This window comes from Equus przewalskii, chromosome 15 (genome assembly GCF_037783145.1).
Source record: "Equus przewalskii isolate Varuska chromosome 15, EquPr2, whole genome shotgun sequence".
Lineage (NCBI taxonomy): Eukaryota > Metazoa > Chordata > Mammalia > Perissodactyla > Equidae > Equus > Equus przewalskii.
Window position 1 is genome coordinate 77,776,838 of NC_091845.1, and position 14,069 is coordinate 77,790,906.

At 36.6% G+C, this 14,069-nt stretch overlaps 1 protein-coding gene across 26 annotated transcripts in view; it reads right to left on the reverse strand.

Moving 5' to 3' along the window:
- TFDP2 (transcription factor Dp-2) overlaps window positions 1–14,069 on the reverse strand; it is a 179,184-nt gene that overhangs the window by 134,424 nt on the left and 30,691 nt on the right. For 22 of the 26 annotated variants that reach the window (XM_070576224.1, XM_070576221.1, XM_070576218.1 and 19 more), the window contains exon 2: window positions 91–206. The exons of the other annotated variants lie outside the window; for them this stretch is intronic. In XM_070576224.1, coding sequence (XP_070432325.1) covers window positions 91–105 — 15 coding nt within the window. In that variant the 5' untranslated portion in view covers window positions 106–206. The remainder of the gene's footprint in view (window positions 1–90; window positions 207–14,069) is intronic. 26 annotated transcript variants of the gene reach the window in all.

The window sequence follows — 14,069 nt, forward strand, 5'->3', positions numbered from 1 at the left end:
TGATTAATCAGAATAGAGAAGAAAATATACATAGGAAAAAGCACAACTCACTTTTAAAATACTTACATTTAAAAATTTACAAATACTTACATTTTTTGCCGTCATGTCAAATTGTATTCGTTTTAAAATTCTGAAAAGCCATTAAAAAACAAACAAAACACAAAAATAAAAAAATTTCCTCTTCAATAATTCTTTAAAAGATCATCCTGTTAAAAGGGGAAAAAAAGAGGGAATAGTAATGTAATAAAAATAATAATAGGCAACATTTATGTCATATTTACTATGTGACATGCACTGTTCTTTAAGTGAATGGTCTAAATCAATCCTCACAACAATACTACGAGATGTGTATCATTTTAATCCTCATTTCCCAGATAAAAATTGGAGTTTAAAAATTTTATTTTATTTTTTCCTTTTTCTCCCCAAAGCCCTCCGGTACATAGTTCCATATTTTTAGTTGTGGGTCCGTCTAGTTGTGGCATGTGGGATGCCGCCTCAGCATGGCTTGATGAGCGGTGCCATGTCTGTGCCCAGGATCCGAACCAGCGAAACCCTGGGCCACTGAAGCAGAGTGCTCGAACTTAACCACTCGGTCACAGGGCCGGCCCCAAAACTGGAGTTTAGGTATAAATAATTTGACCAAATCAACTCAGCTAACAAGCAATAGAGCCTGGGCTTTGAAATATTATACCATGTTGTTTTAGATAATCCACTGAAAGAAACATGAGGGCTTCTTGGAGAAATAGCCAATTCCAGGTCTGGGGCAGGAAATGTACAAGACAAGCCTAGAACATTTTATTGTACCTAAAGTAAGGAAGGGCTCAAACAATGATGGAGACCTCTCAAAGGTAGGCAGGAGCCAACTTAAAGGGCCTACAACTGGACAATTTGGGACAAGTGAGCACCAAAGTATATACTGATAGTAACAGATTATAACAGACTATAAACCCACTGAATAAAATAAAAATGCAGGAGTCCATACTGATAGAAACAAAAGGTAAGGAAGAAGGGAAAGCTCTTCTTTGCAATACAATGTCAACCAGTAAATATAAGGAATGATGCAGTTAGAAAGCCATCTGTAAACATCATAAGAAGAACTGATTAGGGAAGAATCATGAATAGATGCTAAAACTAGTGGATGAAAGTTGGTGAGAAAAAGGATATTTCCATAGTCTTGAAATATCTCCCCACAAAATACCTATTAATTCAGATTTTACAGGGAACAAACCTGGCACACACCATTTTAGCCAACGTGATCAAAGCTACCATATGACCACCACCAACAGGACAAACCAACACCTGGATCTCTTCAAGTACACTGAGAGGAGTATAAAATCACTTCAAGGTATTTCCGCCCAAAGTGCATAATCTAAATCTAATCATAAGGAAATATCAGACAAATTCAAATTGAGGGACATTCTATAAAATAATGGTCTAAACTCTTCAAAAATGTTAGTATCATGAAAGACAAAAGATTCCTGACAAATATCCCAGATTAAAAAAGACTAAAGTCACATGAAAATTAAATTCAACACATGATCCCAGACTGGATTCTGGACCAGAAGAAATAACTGCTATGAAGAGTATTATTGGAGGAATTGGAGAAATCGAAATATGTTCCACAGACTAGATAATAGTATTGCTTCAGTGTTACAATTTCCTGCTTTTGATCAGAGTATCGTGGGGTTTTTTTAAGTGAATGTCCTTGTTCTTAGAAAGAATACATCAAGATGTTTAGGAGTGTAGGGGTATGATAGCCACTTACTTTCAAATGAAGAAAAAAATATATAATCTATATATAGAGAGAAAGTAGGAACGATAAAGTAGATGTGGCAAAATGTTGACAACTGGTGAATCTCGGCAAAGGGTATTCACAGATTCTTTGCTCTACTTTTGCAACTTTTATTTTAAAATTATTTCAAAATTAAAACTTTAATAAGACATTCAAGGGGAACGATAAAATAAAATTTAATCTTGAAAAGACCATAAATAATGAGGGCTTAAAGAAATGGAGCCTCCAAATGTCTGCCTTATAGGCTAGAATGTGAATCCTTAAGTGAAAACTTGTAGAAAAAAAAGCTGTATTTGCTTTTCAATAAAACACTGAGTTTGCAATTTTTCAGTGATAGAGAAAATAGAAACATGAATAGATCTTGAGGCTACTATACTAAGGAAAGTATGTTAGAGGGAGAAAGTCAAACACCATTGATTTCATTGATATGTGGAAGATACAACAACAAACAAACATACAGACACAGAGAATAGACTGATGGTTACCAGAGGGGAAGCGGGGAGGGGTAAAGGGGCACATTTGCACCGTAACAGATGGCAACCAGACTTTTGGTGATCAATACAATGATGTTTATACAGAAGTTGATATATAATGATGTACACCTGAAATGTATCTAATGCTATAAACCAGTGTTATCGCAATTAAAAAATAAATTTAAAAAATTCAAGTAAGATCTGAACTATACCTATGATTTTTGCTTTCCCACTGTAGCTTCAGATTTGTTCACAATGTCTATCATGACCTAATATGAAAATCAAGTTCCTACATGGGGCTGGCCCCGTGGCCGAGTGGTTAAGTTTGCGCGCTCCGCTGCAGGCGGCCCAGTGTTTCGTTGGTTCGAATCCTGGGCGCGGACATGGCACTGCTCATCAAACCAGGCGGAGGCAGCGTCCCACATACCACAACTAGAAGAACCCACAACGAAGAATATACAACTATGTACCGGGGGCTTTGGGGAGAAAAAGGAAAAAATAAAAAAATCTTTAAAAAAAAAAAATCAAGTTCCTACACTACAACTGTTTTAAATTTATCAATTATTTATTTCCTCTTCAGTATTATACATAGGAGATAAATAATAAAGCACAAGTTCCTGATATTCCATTCACCAAACTACCTGACACATTAAAACTAAGAATTTAAGGCTAAAATTTAAGTATTTCACTTTGAGGATTAATGTTTTAACCAAGCTTGACCTAACAGATCTAGACAGAACTCTGCACCTAACAGATATGAAACATCAAAGAGATGCGTAAAGAAAGCACATATTTACAAAATTTATCCACGTACAAAATCACCAAAGAAGTAGCAACAAATTTCCAAGAGGCAATTCCACAATGCAATTAAATGAGGAAACAGCCATTTTAAGAAAGCAGTTAAAAGTCATGGATTTAGAAAATAAAACTATATTATTGTACAAACCACCCATGAATTAAAGAAAGAAATTTGAAATATTTAGAACTGAATGACAAGGAAAATAGGCATTAAAAAAAACCAAAATATTTAGAACTAAATGACAACAAAAACAACAATAAAACTTGTAAGGTACAGCTGAAATAATACGTAGAGGTAAATTTATATTTCTTTTCATTCATTAAGCAACCAACTTAAGAGCTTAAAAAGATCAGCGGGAACTCAGAGAAAGAAGAAAAGAAAGAGCAAGAATTAATGAAATAGAAAAAAAGTCAATGCAATGGAGAAAAGAAAGTCTCTTCAACAAATGGTGCTGGGAAAACTGGACAGCCACATGCAAAAGATTGAAAATTGACCATTCTTTTTCACCACACACCAAAATAAACTCAAAATGGATCAAAGACCTAAAGATTAGGCCTGAGACAATAAGTCTTCTGGAAGAGAATATAGGCAGTACACTCTTTGACATCAGTTTCAAAAGAATCTTTTTGGACACTATAACTCCTCAGTTGAGGGAAACAACAGAAAGAATAAACAAATGGGACTTCATCAGACTAAAGAGATTCTTCAAGGCAAGGGAAAACAGGATTGAAACAAAAAAACAGCTCACTAATTGGGAAAAAATATTTACAAGCCACTTATCCGACAAAGGGTTAATCTCCATAATATACAAAGAACTCACACTGCTTAACAACAAAAAAACAAACAACCCGATCAAAAAATGGGCAGAGGACATGAACAGACATTTCTCAAAAGAAGATATGAATATGGCCAATAGACACATGAAAAGATGTTCATCCATCGCTAATCATCAGGGAAATGCAAATCAAAACTACACTAAGATATCACCTTACACCCGTTAGATTGGCAAAAACATCCAAAACCAAGAGCGACAAATGTTGGAGAGGTTGTGGAGAAAAAGGAACCCTCATACACTGTTGGTGGGAATGCAAACTGGTACAGCCACTATGGAAAACAGTACGGAGATTTCTCAAAAAGTTAAAAATAGAAATACCCTATGACCCAGCCATCCCATTACTGGGTATCTATCCTAAGAACCTGAAATCAGAAATCCCAAGAGTCCCTTGCACCCCTATGTTCATCGCAGCATTATTTACAATAGCCAAGACGTGGAACCAACCTACATGCCCAGAAACTGATGATTGGATAAAGAAGATGTGGTATATATGCACAATGGAATACTACTCAGCCATAAAAAAAGACAAAATTGGCCCATTCACAGCAACGTGGATGGACCTCGAGGGTATTATGTTAAGCGAAATAAGCTAGTCAGAGAAAGACGAACTCTATATGACTCCACTCATAGGTGGAAGTTAGTATATTGATAAGGAGATCTGATCGGTGGTTACCAGGGAAAAGGGGGGGTGGGGGGAGGGCACAAAGGGGGAAGTGGTGTACCCACAACATGACTAACAAAAATGTACAACTGAAATCTCACAAGGTTGTAATCTATCATAACATTAATAAAAAAAAAAATAATAACAACTGGTTCTAAGTGTCCTGCTTGAAGAAGGTAACCAACAAGCAAAGCAGCAGTGTCAGCAGAGTGGAAAGAGCAGGGATTTTTCTTGAACTTAGCCTCAGTCTCAGCTCTGACACTTATTAGTTATGGGACCTTGAACGAGTGATTTAACCTCTTTGAGCTTCAGTGTCCTCGTCTGAAAATAGGTATACTGAGGTCTTCAGGGTTATGTCAGGAGTAAACTAGACACAACCTGTCTAAGTGAAAACCACTAGATCGCCCAGGTCAATGTGCCAAATGCCCTCCAGTTCACACGAACACTGAACACTCCTCACCACACAAAAAATTCAATTTTCAATATTTTTAAGATTACCTTATGACCTACTAAAATGTAGTTATAACAAAAAACAACGAAGTCTTTTCCATTCAAAGTACCTATTAAATTTTAGAAATCTGCGATACATCTGTCTAAGGCAGATACTGTTGCCCACCTAATGTCATTTCTTCTTCCTTAGGAGACAGTGAAGGTGGAAATGTGCCCAACTAGAAACACTACACTCTCAGTCTCCACCTCGTTCACCATATGCCATAATTCCAGCCAATGAAAAATAAGCAGACATTTTTGGGCTGGACTACCAGATTCGGCTAGTAAATGTCCTTTTTCCCTTCAACCCATTTCTTCAATTCCAGAGCATGGTTGTAATGGCTAGAGCTCCATGCATCTGCTTCATTACTATATTCAGTATTCAATACAGTATTACATTTCCTAAGGGCTGGGCCATTGAGTGGCACTGTGTCATTCACACAAATAAAAGAAATGAACAGCGTGTTACTATTTCAGCACACTACAGCAAGAGACTACCAACAAAAATACTGCTTAGCCACACTAATGAGCTAGACAAAACAAAAAGTCATTTGTTTAGTATTCCCTTTGTACCTTCTCACCAGAGCTACAATTGGAACCTCTAAACGTTACCTAAATGATAAATGTTTGAAATAGAGCCAAGGTGCATGGATTTCTTGAGCAAATTTACCCTGATGTCTCTGTGCCTCAACTTATTCATCAGCAAAATAGTAATCGTACATCTACTTAATTAAATGAGGCAAGACATGGAAAATTATTAGGTCACTTCCTAGCATAAGGTAAGCACTCAATCAACGTTAGGGAAAAAAGCAGTTTACTGATTTCTCATGACAAATAAGGCTTCTTCCTCCCAAATAAATAATACATAATTCACATGTACTAGTGAAAAATACTACAACATAAATCCAATTTAAAACAGAAAAAAAGTGTTTAATTGTGGTTAAGAAAAACTCTTTTTTTTAAATTAACAAGAGTAGGCAACAACACCTTTCATTAATTTATTTATTCATCTAGCAAACATTTAATGCCCACTATGTGCAAGGGATTTCTCCATGCCCTGGAGACATCCTAGTAGATGAGAGAAACAATAAGCATAAAACTTCAAGTGTAATGTAAATTATATAAAAGTACATTAAATAAATCTTATAAAAAGAAATGGGATTGTGATAAATATCCACTTCATTCAATTAAAAGTTAAATACTGGCCAGAAAAAATACTTTACTGGCTTTGAACAACAGCTTACAACGTTTTAATTTAAAAATATACATTTCCAAGATTTTTAAAGTTTTTTTCTTTGTTTTACGTTGTCTTTAATCTAAAAATTATGTGGAATATATGACTTAAACCAAGTGTCTAGAAAGCAAACAAATGTAGCCCCGGATGTTTCGAGAAGTCGCCGTCTCTGGCAGCACTGCTGATCCTCAAAGATAAAGCAGTCATGTGCACTGATGCATTATGTTTTATCCAGACTCAACACTTCTACGCTTCTTCCTGTCACCAAGCTCTTCTGTTGGTTAAAGAACCAAGCTCTTCTGCTGGTTAAAAAAATAAGCCGGATTTCTCCTTCCAGCTTCATGGACACATTATGTGAAGCTCAAAAAGTCAATCTTTGTGACCTCACCATCTGCCATGATCTCTTGTCAGTTTCAGACAATGCAACTCCCACAGATGGTCTCAAAATGCAAGCCCCTTTCCTTTCCAGTCACAATTTAACAGCTCTGGCCACAAAGCCTTTTAAAACACTACAACATTAATCAAAATACAGGGAACAAAGCAAAAATAATTATGAATAAATTTGTAGGATTAGCATCACTTGATCAGGGTTTGCAAAGACTTTCTAACACTGCTGAAAAAGATGCTACTAAAAATTAAATTTCAGCAATGGTAGCATATTTAATAGAAGACATTACTATTTTAAATACATGCTTATGTTTCAAAGTTTGGAAAATACACAAAACAATAAAGTAAGAAACACATATCAGCCATAATCCCACTTCTCAGAGGCAACTACAGTAAGTTTTTGGCATAACTTTCTTCAGTATTCTCTTCCTGCACTCTACTTTCGATAAGTGGTACTAATTAGAAGGTTTTTTTCATAGAAAGGGACAGTCTGTAACTTTTCTTAGGTGATGAGCACATCTAGGCACTCTCCTAAGTTCTTCACATGTATGATCTCATACACTTCAACCACAACTCTATCAGGTAAACACTATTACTGTTTGCACTTTACAGACGACAAAACTGAGCTTTAGAGAGCTGAAGTATTTGCCCAGTTAACCCACTTTGTAAATGGCAATGCCAGAATACCAACCCAGGATCTCAGACCAACAGACCTATTCTTAACTACTATGCTAATTTACAAAACATATCTGACATGAGATATATTAAATATATCCTCAAAATATAACAAAATATATAATTACTACTACAATAAATCCATATAAAAGGATAACTTACTATACGAAAAGAATCTTTCAAAATTCCATATAGGACAAGTCATATACCATTGGGTCAGGTCTTAAACCGTTTTTAGTTCTTTCTTTTTTTAAATTTCAATATTAAATTGAAATCTTCTTTATTTTTTTGAGTAGGTAGCAAACTTCCTTTTTTTTACAGCTACATAGTATTCCTTTACATGTTATACAATAATTTATTTCACTAATCCCCTACTGACGGACGTTTATTTCCCGAATTTCTAAACTGGTGGCAGTAATCACATCTTCATGATTCAGTCCTTACTGTCTGATCTGGTCTCTGACTACCTCTCCAGCTCTGTGTTGAACCACTTTCCCATACCCTTCTCTGATCTGGTGCCACTGGCCTTCTGTCAGTTTCTCAAAAAAATGCTCCTCTTGCCTCGGGGCCTCTGCACACACTGTTCCCTCTGCCTAGAACTTTGACCAATGGTTAAATCCTCTTCCTCCAGATCTCTTCTCAGATGTCACTTCCTCTGGGAAAACTGTCCCTCTCCCACTACCCAGACTAGGCCAGGGGTCTCTACTTAATGCTCTCCTACTTTCCGCTTTTATAGTATCCATCAGGTTGTCATTACCCATTTATTTGTGTGATTATCAGAATGTGGTCTGTCTCTGCCAACTAACATGGAAGCTCCCTGAGGGCAGGGACCCTGTCTATTTTGTTCACTGTCATATATCCAGTATCCAGCACATGGTTGGAACTCAAGCAATATTTGTTTTTTAAGAAATATTTATTAAATGAATTATATACTCAATATTTTATTTATTTTCATCCTTTAATAATGTATGATAATCCCATTTAATATGAGTTGGCAGAAGAAAACGAAATGATACATAAACACTGAACACATTCACACATCTGGAATGTCACTAAGCTCTTCAGCAGAATTTTGAGTGTCGCTTTCCTATCGTGAACAAAAAGTGTTTTGAAGCCGGCATTATACCAGTGTTCATTAATTAAAAAAAAAAAGTTTATGGAAGAAATTTATAATAGAGTATATTTAATTTCACTAATGTTTAAGGTGAAACGAACAATTTTGTTGTTATGCCATGGAGTCGATTCCGACTCCTAGTGACCCCATGCAGAGCAGAGCGGAACCTGCCGGGTCTTTGCGCCGTGCTCTATCAAACAACGCTCCACGCTATGCACAGGGTTTTCACGGCCAATTTTTTCGGAAGTGGGTGGCCAGGTCTTTCAGAACAGGAAGGCCAGGTTTCTTCTTAGTCTGTATAGTATAGAAGCTACACTGAAACCTGTCCACCATGGGCGACCCTGCTGGTATTTGAAATACCAGTGGTATAGCTTTCAGCACCACAGCAACACATGGCCACCACCGTATGAGAACTGACAGACAGGTGGTGCAGTTCCCTGACCGGGAAACAAACTCAGCCCTCAGTGGTGAGGGCACTGAATCTTAACCACCAGACCACCAGGGCTAGCTGAAAAGAAGAGTGACAAGAGTAAAATTTTAGGGGCTGGCCTTGTGGCCAAGTGGTTAAGTTCACGTGCTCTGTTTTGAAGCCTGGGGTTCGCCAGTTCAGTCCCTGGGCCCAGACCTACACACTGCTCATTAAGCCATGCTGTGGCAGCGGCATCCCATGCAGAAATAGAATGACTTACAATTAGGATATACAACTATGTACTGGGGCTTTGGGGAGGGGAAAAAAGAGGAAGATTGACAACAGATGGTAACTCAGGGCCAATCTTTCTCGCCAAAAAAGCATACCTTAAAAAAAGAAAGAGCAAAATTTTAAAAACACTTTTATTTACTAAAAGCTGCTCTTGAATGGAATCATCGACATTTTACACTTAAAAAAAAGAAAAAGATAATTGCTTTTATCTTCATTACTCACTTTTTTAAATTAAAAATTTTTTTTCCAGATTTACATATGCTTTTAAACCAGAACTCTCTACAGTGGTAAAAACTGGTCAAAATACCACAAGCAACCAATAACAACTTTTAACAGTCTTCTACATACGTGCAGTGAAAGAAAGAATAATGCTGTCTGAGCACTACTTATTCGTTAATGGATAAATACTTATGGCCAGCCTACTGCACGGCAAACACTAGGCTGAGCATTAAAGATTCTATAAGAAACAATGACAGAGTCCCTGCCTTCACGGAGCCTGAACTTCCACTATGAAGGCAGGCATTAAACTATGCATTTCACAATTAACTCCTTAATGACAATTACTCTAAGCGCTGCTACAGAGACAAAGAAGACGCAAAGGAAGCATGTGAAATAAAGGCCTGGGACTCTGGTGGTTCTAGAAAAGATTTCTCTGAAGAAGTGAAGGTGAAGCTGAGCTCAACAGACAAACAAACTGAGTAAACCATTGGCCAAGAGAGAGGGATACAACACAGCCAGAGGGAGCAAGGGGCACAGGGGGCTGCACAGAGGAAGAAAAGTATATGGGAGGTTCCGGGAACGAAGGGAGATCCATGTACCTGAAAACAAAAGGCCAGAGGGAGGGCTGCTAAGAGATGAGGCTGGAAGCCAGAGTATGCAGGACAAACGTTTTTTTCTTTAATCAGATTAGTGGGAAGCCTCGTAGTTTTTAAGTAGAGAAACGAACATCTGAACCAGTAATACTAAATTAAGTTCACCAAAGATTAAGTAAAAATTCTTTGCATTCTAATTCTTTAAAAACCAGCAATATCAGCTATATTCTATAATTTTTTAGTAACTGAAATGCTCACTCATTTCTGGACTACATCAGATAAGTTTATATTCAGCATCTATAATCCATTTGTCTAACAAACGACCTTAACCCATTGGAACAAAACTCAAAACTCAGAAATAAGAAAAAACAAAAAAGTCCCCAGCTCTCAAATCAGCTTTCACAAAACCCATGCACTGGTCAGTAACTGAAGTCCTTAAGCTTTCCCTCATCTTAATAATTTTATTTAACATAAAATTCTTAGTAAATTTGCTTATCTTGATTGGCATGAAGCCAACTGTACTCAGAGAAGATGTGGTAATAGGGAACAAAGGGGTTAGGTAATGCTACAGATGAGGACACTGACAAAGTAACTGACAACTGGCAGCTTAACACTAAAGAAAGACTAGACGTAGAGTTATATTACACCAAGTAAATTCACTGAAGTAGAATTCCTCCCTCAATCCTTGGCAAAACTGGATTAATGACATGTTCCTATACACGTTTCTACAATAAAACCTAAGGGATACTTTTGTTTCAAACATCTTCATAGATCATAACATTTATTACTTATTCTTAATTGTTGAAAACAAAAGTCGAGCGAAAACTTATTTCTGCCTTGTCCAAAGACGCAACATTAGAAGAGATCACCCAAATTAGAACAAAATCACATTTCAAGATCCTGCCAAGAACTTAACAGAACGGTTCTTTCATCAGGCAGTACGAGCCAAATTTTAAACTATTAATTCACTTATGCACAATGACTACTCGAATTAGATCAACGGCTGCACATATGCTCATTAGCAAAGGTTCATTTCTAGATCAATGTAGCTTTAGATTAGTATTACACAGGTTAAGACTTATTCTGATTTGATCTATCACAACAGGCAAGATGAGTTTTAAAATATCATTTGAGTATTAATATGAATTTACAGAGTACTGTACAGAGAACTATATAAGCATAAAATGTTCAATTTACCTAAAACACCAAGAAGAAGACAAAAATAGGGCAATCAAAAACAAGCAGTCTGTGAAACTGATGAACATAGATGCAAAAATCCTCAACAAAATTTTGGCAAACCGAATACAGCAATACATCAAAAAGATTATACACCATGATCAAGTGGGATTTATAACAGGGACACAGGGATGGTTCAACTTCCGCAAGTCAATCAACGTGATTCACTACACTAACAAAACAAGAAACAAAAACCACATGATCATCTCAATAGAAAAGCATTCGACAAGATCCGACATCCATTTATGATAAAAACCCTCAATAAAATAGGTATAGAAGGAAAGTACCTCAAGATAATAAAGGCCATATATGACAAACCCACAGCCAACATCATACTCAACGGACAAAAACTGAAACCCATCCCTCTCAGAACAGGAACAAGACAAGAGGCCCACTTTCACCACTCTTATTCAACATAGTGCTGGAGGTTTTGGCCAGAGCAATTTGGCAGGAAAAAGAAATAAAAGGAATCCAAACAGGCAATGAAGAAGTAAAACTCTCGCTGTTTGCAGACGACATGATCTTATATACAGAAAACCCCAAAGAATCCATAGAAAAACTATTAGAAACAATCAACAACTACAGCAAAGTTGCAGGGTATAAAATCAACATACATAAATCAGTAGCATTTCTGTATGCTAACAATGAACTAACAGAAAAAGATCTCAAGAACTCAATCCCATTCACGATCGCAACAAAAAGAATAAAATACCTTGGGATAAATTTAACCAAGGAAGTGAAAGATCTATACAACGAAAACTACAAGACCTTCTTGAAAGAAATCGACGACGACATAAAGAGATGGAAAGACATTCCATGCACACAGATCGGAAGAATAAATATAGTTAAAATGTCCATACTACCTAAAGCAACCTACAGATTCAATGCTATCCCAATCAGAATTCCAATGTCATTCTTTACAGAAATTGAACAAAGAATCCTAAAATTCATACAGGGCAACAAAAGACCCCAAATTGCTAAAGCAATCCTGAGAAAGAAGAACAAAGCTGGAGGCATCACAATCCCTGACTTCAAAACATACTACAAAGCTACAGTAATCAAAATAGCATGGTACTGGTACAAAAACAGATGCACAGATCAATGGAACACAATTGAAAGCCCAGAAATAAAACCACACATCTATGGACAGCTAATCTTTGACAAAGGAGCTGAGGGCCTACAATGGAGGAAAGAAAGTCTCTTCAACAAATCGTGCTGGGAAAACTGGACAGCCACATGTAGAAGAACGAAAATCAACCATTCTTTTTCACCATTCACTAAAATAAACTCAAAATGGATCAAAGACCTAAAGATTAGGCCTGAAACAATAAGTCTTCTAGAAGAGAATATAGGCAGTACGCTCTTTGACATCAGCTTCAAAAGAATCTTTTCGGACACCATAACCCCTCACATGAGGGAAACAATAGAAAGAATAAACAAATGGGACTTCATCAGACTAAAGAGCTTCTTCAAGGCAAGGGAAAACAGGATTGAAACAAAAAAAACAGCCTACTAATTGGGAAAAAATATTCACAAGTTATTTATCCGACAAAGGGTTAATCTCCATAATATACAAAGAATTCACACAATTCAACAATAAAAAATCAAACAACCCAATTACAAAATGGGCAGGGGACATGAACAGACATTTCTCCAAAGAAGATATACGGATGGCCAATAGACACATGAAAAGATGCTCATCATCACTAACCATCAGGGAAATGCAAATCAAAACTACACTAAGATATCACCTTATACCTGTTAGAATGGCAAAAATATCCAAAACCAAGAGTGACAAATGTTGGAGAGGCTGTGGAGAAAAGGGAACCCTCATACACTGTTGGTGGGAATGCAAACTGGTGCAGCCACTATGGAAAACAGTATGGAGATTCCTCAAAAAGTTAAGAATAGAAATACCTTATGACCCAGCCATCCCACTACTGGGTATCTACCCTAAGAACCTGAAATCAGCAATTCCAAAAGTTCCATGCACCCCTATGTTCATCACAGCATTATTGACAATAGCCAAGTCATGGAACCAACCTAAGTGCCCATCAACTGATGATTGGATAAAGAAGATGTGATATATATATATACAATGGAATACTACTCAGCCATAAAAACGGACAAAGTCATCCCATTCACAACAACATGGACAGACCTTGAGAGTATTATGTTGAGTGAAATAAGCCGGACAGAGAAAGACGAACTCTGGATGACTCCACTCATAGGTGGTAGTTAACATATGGACAAAGAGAAGTGATCGGTGGTTACCAGGGGAAAGGGGGGTGGGAGGAGGGCACTAGGGGTGAAGTGGTGTACCTACAACATGACTAATAATGATGCACAACTGTAATTTCACAAGGATGTTAACTTTCATAACCTTAATTTTAAAAAAAGCAGTCTGTGAAGAGAATAGCAAAATTTCTAATTCTCATTGAGAATACCATTGTGCTTATATAAATACCTAATCTATATTCAAATGAAAATGAAACAATTTTATAATCAATGTCATCATAAGAGCTGTTTACTATGTATTTTCCTCAAAACTTCAAAATAACCCTACAGAATAGTTATTATCTCCATTTTACAGGAGGGAAAACTGAGTCAGAGAGCTTAAATAACTTGCCCATGGTCATACACAACCAAAAGTCACAATAACATTTAGATAACTGAGATGTTACTAAATACATGTTCCATGATATCAAGAAAAGACCTTCCAAGCATGAAATTACTTCATTTTAAAGAATTTTTAAAACATCATATTTTTAAAAGTTTGTGTTACTTATAAATGCTGAAGAATATAAACTAAGTATTATATAGTTTAAAATGATCTAAAAGAGACTTCTGGAAAAACGGCAG